This window comes from Motacilla alba, chromosome 1A, assembly GCF_015832195.1.
Source record: "Motacilla alba alba isolate MOTALB_02 chromosome 1A, Motacilla_alba_V1.0_pri, whole genome shotgun sequence".
Classification (NCBI taxonomy): Eukaryota; Metazoa; Chordata; class Aves; order Passeriformes; family Motacillidae; genus Motacilla; species Motacilla alba.
In genome coordinates this window covers 51,878,846-51,896,207 of record NC_052031.1, presented here as the reverse complement: position 1 = coordinate 51,896,207, position 17,362 = coordinate 51,878,846, and the positions used below count along the sequence as shown (strand labels likewise).

At 39.1% G+C, this 17,362-nt stretch overlaps 1 protein-coding gene across 8 annotated transcripts in view; it reads right to left on the bottom strand.

Annotated features, from left to right (window-relative positions):
* Window positions 1-17,362, bottom strand: part of LARGE1 (LARGE xylosyl- and glucuronyltransferase 1) — a 270,233-nt gene that overhangs the window by 53,700 nt on the left and 199,171 nt on the right. For all 8 annotated transcript variants that reach the window (XM_038153721.1, XM_038153717.1, XM_038153716.1 and 5 more), the window contains one exon: window positions 4,744-4,848. In XM_038153721.1, coding sequence (XP_038009649.1) covers window positions 4,744-4,848 — 105 coding nt within the window. The remainder of the gene's footprint in view (window positions 1-4,743; window positions 4,849-17,362) is intronic.

The following is a 17,362-nucleotide window of genomic DNA, read 5'->3' as shown; positions in this document are numbered from 1 at the left end:
CCATTTCCAAAATCAAATACATACTGACCTTCATTTCAGAAATATCAAACATGCTGTAAACAAGTTCTTAGTACATCACATGCTTTAGAAAGTGCATGAAAAAGACCTGAAATGAAGCTATTCTTTGAGGATAGTGAACTTTAGGACAGCTTATTTTTAAGTGCAAGCTATAGATTTTAGACAACAAAGATAAAGATGCGGTCATCAAAAAGCAGAATTATCGCTTTAGCTTCCCACCTTTGACACAAACAGACTGATATTTCCTATGGAGACTAAAAGCAACCATAGGCTGGCATTCCTAAACTGCTACCTGGACAATGTGCACAGTATTTGTACTTCAAAGGCACCTCTACCTGTTTAAAGCTCATGTGTATCACCATGCTTTGCACTGAGAACAGTACTTACTGAGTAAACTCACAGTGTCTTGAAGGAAGAAGAATCTAATCCAAAAAACTGGCACAGCGTGAACCTAAGTAGATGAAGAAAGTGCTGCTTTTTGACTTGTCATGAGTGTTGGACATTGTTTTTTTAATCATTAAAATGCATTTTTCATCTGTTTGCAAAAGCTCCTGTACTTTGACCCAACCCTAATGACAGCACTTCTATTACCAAACATGACTTATGTTCGAATAAATGGCAGACAGGAATATTGCAATGGCTTTAGAGGGGCCATGGCTAAGCTTGGTCAGGCCCCAATGGTGGGTTTAAAAGGTTCTATAAACCGTGACTTTTCTGACTTCTTCATTCACTGAGACAATTTGACAACATCCTCCTCTCTCAAGCAGCCAACATACATGAGTACAATTACCACAATGTCATGAGCAGAAGCCTGTGGAGCTTGGTCGAAAGCTGTGACCGGGTTTCTGGAGCAGGACCATGACTACCAACAGCGCATTCTGCGCTGCTTCACCAGTCATTTTTTTCCTGCACTGAAGATGCACAGCATCATTATGAAGGAACACAAGATGTGATCCAGGCTTATTTCATACAAACAGTCTGTTCTGTGCTTGTCTTTCATCATTCAGATTTGTTAAATATTATGCAAAAATGACGTGACACATGCTTTCAATTTCCAATTCCACTTCCACAGGTCCTTTTTTTCAGGGAAACAGTAAAGGAGAGAGATTAATTCTAGCACTCTTCCAGTCATTACAAATACAGGAGTAATAAGGCACAGTACACACGCAGCCTAGTAATCGTTAGGTGCTAGCCATTCCATTCTGTTCCCAATCCACAAATCTGGTAATGTCACATTTCCCAGTGTGGGAGTATGAATTCTCAGCTCAAGCTGTTGAGACACCTCCTTATAATTTCTGGTGGCTGCACTGAGGCAGTGCATTTCAGATGAGCCTCAAATCTTCAGTATGGGCTTCTGTAGTCTAAGAGTCTGAAATCCCCAGGGTCAAAGTTTTTTTTACATTACCCCCAGCACCCAAATTATAGGTTTATCCCAAAGCTCCATTTGGCAGAAATGGGGTCCATTCTCAGCTGATGGAAGTCAGTTCTGCTGCACTACAGCCAGAGAAGCCGGGGTGATTCACCTCCCTGAAGAAGTAGTCAGAAGCCTCAAGAGTCATCAGAGACTGCTTTTAAAAGCTATTCTCCACCATGATGGAAAGTATAAGGCAGACTAAAAGTACAAAAAAAAAAAAAGTACTAAAAGCTTTTATGTTCAGAATTTCTTTTCTAAGATACTTTTCTGAGGACTAAGATGACTGTTACTCCCAAAATGAACGTCAAACTGTACAGCGCAACTCTGAAGCTGTCAGTTTAACATCTCTAAAAAGAAAAATCATAGTGTAGCAATACTTTCAAAAGCACAGTTTAGTCAGTGAAAGATAATATAGTTACATAGCAAGAAATTGTGCTTGAATTAGTGTATGAAGAATCTGGAAGAGTTAACTCAGTGCAGACAATCAACATGGAGTGGATGATACATAAAAAGGACATTTGATTAAGCAGCTTACTGTTTGCCAGTAAAGTACAGAAAAAAACTTGGAAGCCTTTGTGGTACAGAAAGAATTGTATTTAAAATGCTTGAGGAAGAGAATGTTATCACAAATAAAGAATGGTTCTAACTAAAAACACCTTAAACACTAATTAAATCATCTGACTTTGGGTTTGGTCTGGTTTTTCAACAATTACATTATCATAGACTATTATCATGACTTGGATTATCTGTCTGTGCAAATGAGGAAGAATGAAAAACAACCAAATAAAATCTTTCCTTGAAAATCTGTATTGGCTTTCAGGAGATCTGTCCTGGGCATACAAGGAAGAGAGGAGTGCAAATGCGTACTGGGTTTAAAGAACCAGCAAAGAAGGAACAAACACATCCTTGCCTTTAATACATCTGCCTTCTGGGACTCTCCCAACCTATATGTTGTCCAGAGAGGCTCAGGCATAGAAACATAAGAGTGAAACAGAAATTATCTTCAGAAACTGTGAGGAGCAGTAGAACATTTTTGACTTTGAGAGGTGCTTCAAAATCAAATCTGCCAGGGTTAGGTCTGGCTGAAGAGGCTCACATAAAAATCTCTTTTTTTAGGATTGTATCCTAGGTTTGTAGTAAATACTCTCCCAAGAGCAAAAGCAAAATCTGTCTGAGAGCCTCCCCTTGATCCAGCTCTGTTTAGCTCATTAAAGTTTCAGGGGTTTGGGGGCCTTTTCAGAGTTCCTAAGTACAGCTCTAGGCATCTGAATTTCCATGCCTTCTCCCTCCTGGACTGCCTCCTTTCATGAGTGTTTTGCTTAGAGATACTGCCTCTCTTTTCGGTGTCCCCCTGCTTTAGTTTTCTGAATCCTCCTTGGCCACACCTTTGCATTCAGTGTCAATTATTTTTATTTACTGAACACATCAAACAAGACCCAGTTTCATCTTCCCTGAGAAATGTATACCTCCAGTCTCTGCTAGATTACTGAGGCAAAGAATTAATTCAATCAGGCAATTTATATTAAAGGGTGCTGATTCTGTCAATAACCTCGTTTCCTACTTCTCAGAGGTTGCACTGTTTCACTCAGTGACCTCTTGTTCCACATCCTTGAAAAAAGAACATTCCACTTCTTATGATCACTTGCCAATCTTCCATACATTATCTACCTTCTGGTTTTCTTTCTAAAAAAAGAGTTTTTATAATTACAAGGTAAGTTGTGTGAAGAAAGAAATTGTGACAAAAATAAAATCTTGTGCAGGATTATGGGATTCTGCATGGCTTGACAGGTATGTATTAAAACAAGAATAAACACATGCAGTGTATGTGAAGGACTGCAGATATTTGATTATTTTTGCTTTCAGTGTTAGGTTTATGTGATATACTGACATTTGGTATTCCTATAAACCATTTGGAAGAGTAAGTTAAGACAACATAAGTTAAAGACTTACAGATTTTTTTTAACGTTAGCATTTTAGATATAAATATATGTATTTTATACTACGCACCATACATTACTGCATTATTCTGATCTTATGTGGTTGTGCCAGATTTCTCTCTGCCAGCATTAAAATGGCAGAAAGGAAAAAGCAAAAATACAGCAGAAAGAAGGTAGCTACATAAGGTGGTCATCTCAATAGAAAAAAAGATACTGCTTTGTGGTGTAACAGTGAACTGAAATGACACCAACAAGTTGAATTGTGTATAACATAAGCTTTCAGATTTCACGAAAAATCCATGAAACTTATCTCTGTCTCATACTTTGAGGGGGCTGGGGAACAGGGGCGGGCAGGCCTAGCCTTTCTATTTGCAATTCTGGCAAAGAAGAGTTAGGAAACAAACCTATTCTGCCAAGATCATGTTTCCACACCAATCTGTGTTCTGTTAGGCTATTCTTTTGAACATTTCCAGAGAACAGAGATGCTCTACAGAGGCTAAAATACGAATTCATAAAAAATAGTGGGATTCCCACAAATATACATAGGAATATAGAAATACAGATGATCCAACCACACAACTTGTTCAATCCTTTTTCTAGTGAGTCTGTTTAATTTAATCCAATATATTTCTGTGAAGCAAAATCACTTTTATGGTGAGTAATTTCCTGATAGTTCAGGGATATTTAAATGGACTCATCTGTTCCAAATGGAGGCTTCACCATCTGTTCTGCCCTTTTATTACAAAGAGAGAGAGAACCTAACTCACTTCATCAGCATTTAAAGGCCTGCATTGAAATGATTTAGTTGTATGTGTGTGTTCTTTATGCACCTGGTATGTTTTCTCACATACCAAACAGAAATCAGTGGGAAGACCTGTCTCTTGAAACCTAATAAATTCTCTGATCTAGTGCCTTCATTCCTTTCTCAGGGCAGCAGAAACTGATGGTCAGTAGCTTGCATTTTATTAGGACAATTATGACCCTGTTGGTGTCCTGCAGGGGTTATTATCTTTATTGGGCTAACATTCTGTGATACCATTTACTTCTCTACAGAAAATTATCAACTCCTATTCATTCCCTCTTGCTGGGCCTATATACCAGTCATCGTGGACAGAAATCTTGTAGATGTGCTGAGGACCTGTCAGATGTGCTGAAAAGCTCTGTTCCTCCCCAAAGAATGTCACACAATCTTTTCTAACACAATTTAGAGAAGATCAGAAATTCCAAAATGCATTACATTGCATCATTTTTCCTTTTTAGAAAGATAAATTTAGCTGTAGCTTAGGAAGGAAGGTGCAAATTACCACATCTCATACTCTCCATACCAGGAGACTGACTGCAGGTGTTAATTCAAAGCAAACCCTCAGGTCCTACCTGTGTTGTAGCCCCTCCCAAGTGCTGGCCAGGGCCGATGGTTCTTCCACAGATTGCCCAAATACCAATCACTTTGGTTCTCCACCAAGCCAAGAACTTGCTGCCCTGGAAAATGAGCAAATTGCAAGAATATCATAAGATATAAGACAATAAATGGAAAACACATAGGAAATCTAGAGAGGGACAACCAGTGGAAGGAGAAGGTAGAAGATGGGGTACTGCATTCCTTCCATGCCTTCAGAAGAAACCAGCTTACGTAACAGGCAAGCAGGCCTGGCACAGCAAATTCAGCATGGCTCATTTCTTCCCTTCTCCCCTGGCTAGCCTGAGTAATTAAACACTGTGGGAACATCTGTCATGCTGATGGAAATATGTCATCCAGACAAATCTGAATGCTGCTTGATTCTGGAATACAATGATGGAGAATCCTCCTAGTGAGAATTAAGTGTTGGTAAAATGATCATCTAATATGAAGATCTGTTCATACTCTGATGGAGATAACATAATTGAAGAACAAGGCTCAATGTCACAAAGAGTGACTGAGAATAAAGAGTCACACATTCCTTTTGCTTCAAAAAATACTGGATTTGAAAAGTTTTCCTACATAAGAAAGTTGCACTGTTTTAATTTAAGAGAGTAATTTAGAAGTCATTTAGGTGAGCCTGTGTAGAATGCTGCATAGAAATTATGACTTCAGTTTTATTTCAGTTTATCTTGCATTGATTAGCAGCTGGCTTCAGCTAGAGTAAAATGTATTTTAAATCAAATGTGTCTAGAAGGTTTGCACTGCTCAAAAATCAACTGAGAAATGAATGTTTGTATAGATAAGGACTTAATTATGTATCCTAAAATGTGGTGTATAAAATGTAAATAAGAGAAGTGATTGAAAGGATGCTGTGGTAATAGAGGATGGAGGGAAGGGGAGAACTGCATTTGGACCTAGTCAGGAAAAGGAAAAGGAATGGTGCTTTGAAAGAGGGACATGCTCAGTGAGGGCACTTAGACTAGTCCTGGAAATTATTTTGCAATATTTTGAGAAAGCAATTAAGCATCATGCTTTGAAGGCTCATTTTCAAATCCTAGCTATGCTCGTAAAATTTTGTGTATGGTCACAGCAGTGCATTGCAAGCCTGAAATGATCATTGTGTGTTGCTTACATAAAACCACAGCTATTTCAGTATGGTCCAATACAAGGCTGGGCTGAGAACAAGACATAAAGGCAGATAGGATTAACTCAATTTTATAACTGGCTTGAAAGGTGATTGCAATACTCTCCTGAGGTATCTATAATTCAGTGGAATACCAGTAACCCCAATGTGTCCTGAATGCTGTTTCAAAGAGTGTGAGCAACAGTGATTGGCCAATGCATATTAAAAAAACAAGCCAGAACACCATGAAAGAATTCAAGGAGTGAATGGAAATCAGTCTAAAAACAACTTTGAGAGATTACCAAATCCACTCCACACCACTTTAGCATCATCCTATGCTATCCTAATGACAACATGATGCTCCACCTTACACCAGACCTTATTTTCCAGTGATGTATCTCCTACTCCATTACATATTTTTTATACAGTATATAAAATTTTTCATGTTAGATCCCATAAATAATTTTTTAAGAAGGTGGAAAATCTGGGAGAGAGCAAAAGAATCATATTAAAGACCCACTGGTGCTACTGAAAAGTGGTAATACTAACAGAGTGCAATGCACAAGCAAATGAAGGAAACTACAAGGCAGAGGCAAACACATCCTAAGCAGCTCTGTTCATACAGATAAACGACAGCATCTCTCAACCTGTGAGACACCTGGGACACACTGGAGAGCACATGAGGCATCACAAGCCATATACTGTGAGGAAATATGAAAGGGATCTCAACTGGCTGAAAGGAGCCTTAGGCAAAAAGAGGTTGAAGGACACAATTTAAATCAACACTTGTTGACTCCAAGCTGGAAGTCTGCCTGTTTATAGCCACTCCCCTACAGCTGAAGTAGAATAAATCAAGACAAGAAACAATGGCTAATAAGGGATGAGGAGAATTAAAAATACCAAACCAATAAAAAATGCAGGTGCAGCTTGGCTGGAATGGGTTGGCACAGCTGGTAGGAAGAGACTGACCCTGCTCGTAATCTAATAGCACATTTCACAACTCAGCAGTCCACAGATCCTTCTCAGGATAGTACAGCTACCATCAAAAGAAATGTCAGAATTCCATTTGCAAAAAGCAGATCCCAAACTTCTTTACCATGGAGCATCAATCTGATTTCATTATTTTAGCCTCATGGATTTCCCAACATGCTACAGACTTCAGCCTTTAAACCAATAGATAAGGAAAAATGAACAAACCTTAATGCTTGTCAATGGTTTTCATTTCCCACATACCAGTCCAAAATCTCAGTTCTAATAATGTACCCTAGAAATACTTATTTCTCAATTATTATTTCTCATGACAAGATGAACTAAAAAAGGTTCAGGAAATTATGTTGGCATGTATTTACTGTAGTTGTATAATTTCTTTCTGTATTTTCCCTTTATTTTTGATGACATCAGAAAAAAATTTCACTTTCACCAGTATTCCTTGAGGTTTCATATAGGACACAGGCGAAGGCAGAAATGAAGATCATGTAAGCTTTAGGGCTCAGATACATGGATCAGATAATGTGACTTACTGTGTATCAACTGAGCTGGAATAACTGCCTGTACATGCCCTTTTAGCTTGTCACAAACAGAGTAAAATGTATGAGATAACACGCTCTGGTTTGCTCTTGCAATGGCCTGGGAATGTGCACACGTTCACACGCTGTCCTAGGGTAGAGCATTATGCAACTTGTCAGGCTGTTGTAACTCTTACTGGTGCATAAAAGCCTATTAGGTAGATGTGATAGCTTGTCTCCCAAGCTACCTTGGTGAAAACTATGGAGATATGCTTTCCATCTTCTCTAGTTATATTTCTGTTTTCTCTAGGCTGGAATAGTATTGCTGCCTCTGCCAAAGAATATATTTTTTTTTCCCATTACATTGTCTCTGTGATCTTGACTTAAGGCAGAAATAATCCAAAAAAATAGAACTTCATCTGCATAGCAAATATTAATGTTTCCAAAAAGGTTTTCATTATGAATCAATACAGGAAAAAGAAAAACAGAAATATTTTCTGGAAGACATTCCCCAAATATTTTGATCTGAAGATATCAAAATAACATCTAAGAATGTACAACCATCCTCATGTTTAATAATACAAAACAATGTGACACATAATACAGATGCATAATATATACCCTATAGACGACATTATTCCATGTATCTCAAAGTTCAAAGAAAAAAAACTCCCAAGCTATGTCCTTCCAACTGCAACCAACTAAAAATTCACTCAAAATCTTTCACTCAGTGCTTTAATGAATTTTTGTTTTTTAAAGAATCATTGTCAGAATATCTGTCAAGTACCAGCTATTTCATTTAGTTATTTACTTTTTCAAGTGCATCACGAAGTTACATACATGAGGCACTGGCCGAAGGGAGGCATTGTGTGAAGCAGGCATGATGAACAGCTCTGTGACCATGACCAGCCTGTCCCTCTGCCACCCTCTTTGTGCCTTCCCTGCAAGGTGCTCACAGTTCTGCAGGAAATATCACCAGGTTTGCTTCACCTCTGATCATACATCAGTCTGAATTCAGATTTTCTGGGCAGGATAGACTAAAGTTCCTTCCCAGCACAGGCTTTTGGAAAAGGCAAGCATAAAAGAGTTATGTGAGCTATTCTTCCAGCAGATGAGAACACGGTGCCTGCCATAATGGATTTGAACCTTTCAGCACTCTGAGCTGCCGGTTTCTTCTTCCTAAGAGTTATTATAATAAAATACCACAACTAACAGCAAAAGCTCTATCATTTTCTGTTCTGGTCCTGCAGTTATGATTAAATGCACTCTACTCACTCTGTGTTACTCCAGGCACAAGTTGGCTTATGAAAATTAAGCTGTCTTTCTTACTTCTTCATACATCACCACTAACAGCCAGACAAGAGAAAACAAGGCTATGATTCTGGCATGACCACCGTGAAAAATTACCGGGCAGGCAGAATTACAGCTGGATTGCTGAGAATGGGGCTGTGTGCTGCCTGGCTGTGGGTTGAGACTTCTCCAGAAAGCAGCTCCAGCTACAGCATTTTGCACAGAACAGCTGCCTGACAGCTCCCTCACGATGAGAAGCTTGGCTGTTGCTGGGAAGAGGTTTCCATGGAAAAACAGACACTTCTGAAGCTGATAACTCAGTGCCCTCAATTCTGCTTTTGCTTCACAGATTTTTGGTGGCTAATGGAGAGGAAAGCATTACATCGTAACTCAGACACTGAAGGAGACTCCAGACCTTAACTCAGCTCCCAGCTGTGACACTGATTTCTTGGGTGACACTGAACAGCTTCTTGCTCAATTCTCCCTGAAAAAAAACTTTACCCCTCTTCCATTTTGCCTGTCTCACATGTTGTAAATATAAGTCCTCAGAGTTAGTAAGTGTGTGCTACTTTCCACTGGAAGGGTAAGAGCAGCAGCATGAGCCCAGGCTAAAGCTCCATCCAGCATGGACTTGTCTCCAGCAGCAGGGAGGAGCGACTGTGCAACATGGAGCACAACAGTGCAGCTTTATGGTGGCTCTTCTTAATAGGGGTCCTCTGGACACAGTGGCTATTGGCACATGACACATCTGAAGGAGTATCAGCTCTTTTTTATGTTGGGTCTGGTATCTGCTGCTTTTTCTTGGTGCCAGTCTTGGTGCCTGTGAATAATATTTTCCTATTCTGCCCTATTTTTTTCCCAGTTTTAGAGGGTTTCATCTTGTCTACAGTCTATGGTACACAGGACCTTAACCTCAGCTCTTGCCTTGATGTATTTTGCTATAAAAAACAATAAAAAAGCAGTAAAAAATTATAGTTATTACAGGTACTTTCAACATCTTCTTTAGTGGAAGTTTTTTTTTTTCTTTTAAACCTACAGTGGCTTTTACATGACTCCGCTGCAATTAAAGCAAGAGCACTGGACTGACTGCTACCACTTTGTGTGAACTGCACTTTCTCAGGACATCAGACTGTTTCCAAAAGGGGAAAATAAGAAGGCATATTAAGGGGAAGGAAGGGCTGAGGTGTGACCTGATTTCCCACGGCCAAAGGGTGAACTGAAAAGATCTGTTTCAGCTCAGTTCTCCTGGTTGGTGGATTTTCAAGGTTTAGTTGCATTTGGTAGAAGCCTTCAAAGTTAAAGTCAAATGTAAAGTAGTTTTCAGCCTCTAAAAACATAGTAAGTAAGAAATTTTTACACTGTGGAGACTATGAAAGCAGAACAGAGCAGAACTCTGTCTTGCTACTTCTAACTACTCTAACAGCCACGGTTTGGATAATTAGGAATTCAATATAGACACGAATGCTGGAGCTACAGCCAAATACTGCCAGAGCAGTGCGGGTCTTCAGTATAAGTTGAAAGAGAGGAGAAGGACTCAACAAAAATTTAAGATTCAAGCTTTGCAGCATTCTGCTCCTAAAATGAGACATAGAAATAGAGAATAAAAAACTGACAGAAGGGAATAGGGGAAAACATACATATTCTGAATGCTGGAAATATTCTAAATGGGCCACTACCAAGACTGATGAACACTGTCAGGACTAGTTGAATCTATACTGGTTGAATCTATACTGGTGCAATGAAGCAGAGTTATTTTCTGCATGATTCAGAGTGAAAATCTTTGATTAATGTCCTTTGGTCTTTTCTGCTTCTCCAGATTTCTTTTTCTTTAGCCTTTAAACACCTGCATAACACATCCTTGCTTTCTGAAATGTGTGAGGCTACATCCTTAGCTGGTATAAATCAGCATGATTTCAATGAAATTAGTGTACTTAAGCAGCTGAATGTGTTGCACTTCATATTAAGTTTTGCCTGACCCTTTCTTGATGGGCTTTCTGCCCCTGATCATATATTGGTTCATACAAAGTAAGTGGCTTCCACAATATTGCACTTCTCCTGCCACATCTCTCATCCACCTCTTCAGATCACCGTCAAATTTAAGTTCTTCATCGTCACTATCACTGCCCTTTGCAATTCTTGCACTGTCTATATAAATGCATGTTTTTTCCTGCTCCTAGGCTCATTGCTCCCTTCTACTGCCATGTCCTCTCTCATTCCTAAAAGAGGCTCTGTCTTCTCATGCAACTGACTTACCTCTGAAAATTTATTTCAAGCACAAAATCCCTCAGGACTTTCCTCCATAATTTTCTTTGGAAATTTTAACATGACTCCAATGTACAATACACACACAAAATTTTGTGGGTGTGCCAGACCCTAAAAATATACAGTCAGACACTGTCTCATACACTTGTATGGTACAGGATACACTGTGTTCAACAGAATTGAATACTTTAACCTCTGCTGTGCATTTATTTCACAGGTGTGCAAACATGTGACAGATATATGCATTATATTTGTATGCACATATTCACATGCACCTACATACATGCATAAATATGTACAGATGTGTGTAAATATATAGTCTCTGCTGTGAAGAACTTCTTTATTACATATGGAAATGTGAAGATTCAGAGAAAAATGCCTCCTGCAAAAGTTAAACTTTTTTGCTTGATATCTCATTTGCATTAAGTACATTGCTCTCCCCCAGCAACCATTTCTCCTTCTTAGTGGACTAAATACACAGGGAGAGAAACTGCACGGACAGTTATTAAGGTACAGGTTGGATGAAAAGGAGGCCAAGGAGAAGCTCACTGAAGGTACAGCAGGACTGGCTCAGAAGAGGAGAGGATGGCTCTACAGGAGCATCATGTGCAGAGTACACTGGTGCCAGGAGAAGAAGAGAGGATACAGGCAGTGAATACCTGATAAGAATGGATGGTAGACAAATAAGGCAGAGGTAGATACAATAAATCAAGGACAGAGAAAGTCAAGATGAGCCAGGTTTACTCAATGGAAAAGAGCAAGTGAAAGGAATAAAGGCAAACTCTGGCAAGGCTGAAACAAGGATGTAAAGCAATGTTATCAGCTGACTTCTGGGATGTGTCTTCAGAGATGGTGATGTGACAAGGACAAAAGAAGTCAAAGCAACTTAGACTGGAGAAGAAAAGTAACTTGGCAGGAGTCTATACAGAGAGAAACATGACAAATATTTTGTATGTGGTAGGAGGGAGGATTCAAAAGGCATACATAAAAGGTGATCAAGAGGATGAAGTATAGAGAACTGGATTGAGAAAGGTTGGGGTGAAGACCTAGATCTGATTCATCTTCATAAGGAAAGATGAAAGAATGAAATCAGTCAAGACAAGAAAATATATTGGGTTTCTGCTCATCTTCTAGTGTCCTCCAAGAAGCTTGTTAGAAAAATTAAGAGGACAGTGAGAAGTCCAGCAAATCCCAGTAAAGCTTATAAATCTATCATTAATGTTTGCAGCACTTTTATCTGCAGAATTTCAGTGAAATGGACTCTGAAGCTAAGTACAAGAGGGCAAGTGTAGAAAAAAACCCTTTCATTTTGCAACAAAACTTTTTGAGGTTTTCTGTGGTCCCTTCCAACCTGGACCCATTCTGTGACATGCCCAACTCACTGCCATGAAATGTGCTCTGGCATGGAGTCTGGAGAAGAATGAAATGGTTGTGCAATTGTAAGCTTGAGCAGAAGAGAGGCCCATAACAGCTGCATGGGCTGCTGAGCCAGTCCTTCCTCACCTCTGTTTTTATGTTACTGTTTATAGTACAAATAGTACCAGCAGTAGAACTGACATCTAATTAACAATAGATATCTAATAAGCAATAGGAGACTTCACACAAACTGTTTCCAGCTGGTAAATACTTTGATAACCAGGCTGCAGGAAGTCAGCAAGATGTACCCACTGATCTGACTACATACCTTACTTTTTTTATTGACACCAATGGCTTTTCTCTTATCATGGTCTCCTTTTAAATTCTTGATTTATTCAATGTAAAACTCCACACTCTTGTAAAATTGACAACATCTTTCTCTGAAAGCAGCAAAACATCCTTGTGAACAAAGTCAATTCAAATCCACCCCTTCTAATATTCAGGCATTGATTTGAGACAAAGGGTCCAGAGTTTCAGGAATATGCACGGTTTTAAAACCACTGCTTGAATTTGGGCTAAGAAGGAATAAGTGATCACTGAACAAAAAATGCCTTTTTTTTTGCTGCCAAAGATAATGCAATAAAACTGTGAAGAGAAGGAAAGTAACTATCCATGCACCATGACTTTGCCTGTCTTAAGTGCAGCAATTTTATAAAGAGGATAAGGTCCTGATAGGCACATTTTTGTTGGCAGAAGGCCCATCTGTGAAACGTGTCTCAGTCACGGGGAGCTGAGCAGCAGGACGCAGTGTGTGATCAATAAGGCTCTGATATGATGCTTTTCAGTAGCAGCACTTCATTAAGGAGAAACTGAGACTCATGGTGATGGAGTGACACTTCCAAGGTCACTGGGGAGGTGAGTGGTGATCTAGGAACAGATGCCAGGACTTTTGAGACCCAGAGCACCAATTTTAGACATCGAGAAACTGTCCCTAATGAGAGCCTAGTGCCTAAACTGTCACTGCCAGTAATCACTCAGAAATCTCCACTCAGCTCACCTTCGAGCAGCTGTCAGCTCACTGGGTCCACTGATGGCTCAGTTTTTCCTGGCTACATCTCTGAATGCTATGTGCTGCCCTGACATAGATTTACTTTGGGTACATCCCTTGGGATTCCAGGCATGTTTCATCACTTTCCTCTTGACGTTCAGGCAGCTGCATTTTTCAGTAGTGATGTTAGCTGAATGATCTTAACTCATATTTGCACCAAGTAACAGAGGTTCAAAGCTGTCTGTTTGTCCCTCATTTTCACCACATCACTGCATCACTACTCTTCATCAGGTTTCAGCGATTGTTGTCTGAAGTTGTTGGAACAGTAAACTTCTTTGCTAGCAAGGAATTAGAGAAAGGGAGAAAGAGCTTCTTAATATTCCAAAGACTGCTCAAGGAAACTGTGCACAGCTTTCTACTTCATATCCTTTTGGGCAGTTATCATGTATTAACAGCAAGATATTAGCCCCCCTTTCTTTTTATTTAAAAGGAACAAATCTTTTAAATTGATTAACACACCAAGAATGTTTTTAAGCAAGAAATCAGTTTATGTATCCTAAGTACTTTCCCTGAGAATCAGAGAAAATCTAAAGTGCAGAGGCAGAACCTCCTCTACCCAAGATGAACAATATGAAAAGGGTTGGTTTTCTAGTGACAATTTAAAAAACAAATCAGAAAAAAAATAATAGAAAAGGGCTGTAGTCATCTGCTTAATGTGAAAAAGGTTGTCAAGTTATAGTATGTGGTGTTGAAATCCAACAATGTTGACATTATTTTTACCCTCTGTTGGGCTCAGTTCTGTTAAAAAAATAAACAAGCTTTGCATTTCCCTTTGGCTATGTGGCTTTACCAGCCTCTGCAAATTCTTCAAGATGAAAATTCAGGAGTTGTCTCTTCAGTAGACACAGACTGCAGTAAGATGATGCTACCTGCCTGGCGCTTCTTGCCAATGATATTAAGGGCACTTACTACACTGACAATTGGTTTGTGTAAACAGCTCACTTTATCCTTTTAATTACTGGCTTCAAGACAGGTTAGAGCTCACAAACACTACGGCTAGGAATTATTTATGCATCAGGAGTATGAGACAGTAAGGTGACACAACAAGTATTTGTTCACACCTAATGATTAAGCACAATTAAACCTATATCAGGAAATAGGACAGAGCTCTGATATCGAACAACAACTTTCTGTTTTGCATCTTGAGCCTGCAGAGTAAGAGATGCTTCTGCCAGATGATACAAAACAGTGGCTGTATCAGACATCTCACGCTTTAGTGATGTTGACCAGCAGTGCAATCACAGACAGGTCACCTCTTCAGTGAGCTGCAGCCTCCCTAAATAGGATTCTGCACTCAGGCAGTGGAGAAGAAGAAAAGAACAACTTGGAAAACAGAAGTGTTTAAAGCTATTTTCTTAGCAAGAGATGGACCACTGTGAATACCTAATAAATGTGCAGAGAATAGGTCTTAAATTTGAAAACAACCATCCTTTCTCTATGTTCCTCTCTGTCTTTCAACCTGTACTCTGGAGACACCTGGATTTAATAGTTAAAGTGGTTGAGATGTTCTCTTGCTGAAAATAGGCTTACTTGTGAACCCAACTTGAAACCATAGCATTGGCTCAGTTTTGCCAGCACATCCAATACTAGAGAGTCATGACAGGCGCAAAGGTAAAATTACATAGCCATCTTGAGCTAACATTGAGCTCAGTACCTTCAGCTCCAAGAATAAATTGTGCAGGATGCCTTGTAGATTGCTAGCAAGTATTAGCTAGTTTACCTTCTTAGTTTATGGTTGTTTACTACACATATGACACATTTTGCTAGTATGACTCCAAAATAGTTAATATTCCTGATGCAGAATCCAGCAAGACTTGGAAAAAGCAATAAACCCCCCATTCTTCAGTCTTTAGCAGATCACTCTGTGGATAGTAACAGTGGTTTTCAGATGTTTAACACAAGTCTGTCTCAGCACTGATATTTCCTTTTTGTCCCTGTTTATTGGCTTGGTAATGAGTGATTTCTGCTGTTCTGAAGAATCTTTGCTCAAAGAGGAAGAAAGCTATCTCAACTAAGTAAAGGGATAAAAATAAGTGTTTTGAAAATCAGCTTAAGTTCCCTCTCCCTCTCCATTGTTTAATTATTTAGTTAGTGCAGGTCTGGCTTTAATTAAGACAAATAGATGAAAAATGTGAGGCCAATAGAGCACGGGGAAATAAATAATTTCATCACACAGCCCTGAGTCAGAGAGTCTTTGAGTTGCAAAAGAGTTGAAGACCAAAGGCAAAGAGGTGAGAGATTAGCAAAAGGCACCAGTTTCACTAAGTAGATCTGCAGTGATAATAGAAAGAAAGACTTGCTGTCCACTGAAATACTACAAGTCCCATAATGTATTCTGCACATCATATTGTTCAAGCCTCTAATATTTCATTCATTGATTTTATTGTCAAATGAAAAGGCGCTTGCTCCAAATGGCATTTAGTGAGACAGATGGGGAGCGACCCAGAGTTCATTACTGGGAGTTTGCTCACTGGATAACATTGACATTATACGATAAGAAGCAAAAAGAGGGCAGAAGTCTACCGGTCCTAATGTTTAGAAAGGTCTTTCTAGTTCTCCTCCTGGAAGCTGAAGGGCTTTGCACCTGGTCAGACTGAGACTGCCTCACATGTCATCTGCATCTATGAAAAATCATCACTCCAACTTCTCACACAGGCCCTCCCTCTCTCTTCTGGCTGAGTGCTCCTTCCCCTACATTAGTATGGAAAACATTACACTAGCACTCCACAAACCCCACAAACTCATCCCTTGTAATGTGGTCAACTTGAGTGGACCTTCTAAAAGGTTATGTGCAGGAGAGGTAAGATGTAAAATGGATTTAGGCTGAAAACAGATAGCATTTGCTGGGCTTCAGCAAAACAACAGCATCTGTAGGCAGGCACAGCAGCAGAACTTAAAATGGCTGAGTGGTTAAAAATAAGGTGCCGACCAGCAGCTTGGAAAAACTTTTGTGAACTTCTTTATTAATTATGTATAGGAACTCCAGCTAGATTTAAATTTAAACAACAGTATCCCTATTTTAATCCCAGCCTAATTTTACTGCTTTTTAAAAGTGACTTTTATAGCAAGGTTTAGCACTCAAACGTTCATTCAAAAGTACTAAAGAATCAAAATTATCATCTCAAATATTCAAAAACCCTCATATTTCCCCAGTAAAATGAGAGAGATGCATGAAAGAATTAAGAATTCTGAGTACATCAAGAAGCAGGAAGCCAAGTGTGCAATTGCAACAGGAAAGCATGCAAAGGACAGGGAGCTCTGGTATCTGCTAATCCCCTTAATCCCTACTAATGCATGAAGTGTAAGCAACGTCTGCTTTATGAAGTAGTAAAATGCTGTTATGAATTTTGAATCTATCCTGCATCTCAATAAATTTTGCAATCAAAAGGGTAAAAGCAAGTCAAATACCAGTAAATTTCTATTTATTCATTTTCCTCTTCACCTGTTTAAGGATGAGATGGAAAACAAAATTAAAACTGAAATCTTTAAAATGGACCTAGCTAACTCACTCCCTCATAAGCACAGATGTCAGATAGCACACTGTGCCTGCTCTTAAAAAGGGGAATAAATGCATGAGGTAAGTATGAGAAAATTATTCACAGCCTATCTGTATCATAAGCCTCTTCTGTGTTAAAGAAGAAATAAATTACAAAACAAACGGCTTCCCTCTCAGTCTTTCTTGGGTAGGAAAAAAAGAAATCCCTCACTCATCAGATAATCACATGTCAGACCAGACCCTTTATTGGCTCATAGTTCTATGTAGTGGAAACTGATGTCACCTTTTGTCAGTCTTGCTGCATAGCCATTAGGCACCATAATAAATACAAATTACAATAGAAACATATTTAATATTTTAGGAAATTAAAAATGGATTGCCTTTCAAGTACTAAAAACCAGCAAGAAGTTGATATATGCATTTGCAGATTAGAAAGGCAGTAGTAAAAAAAAGA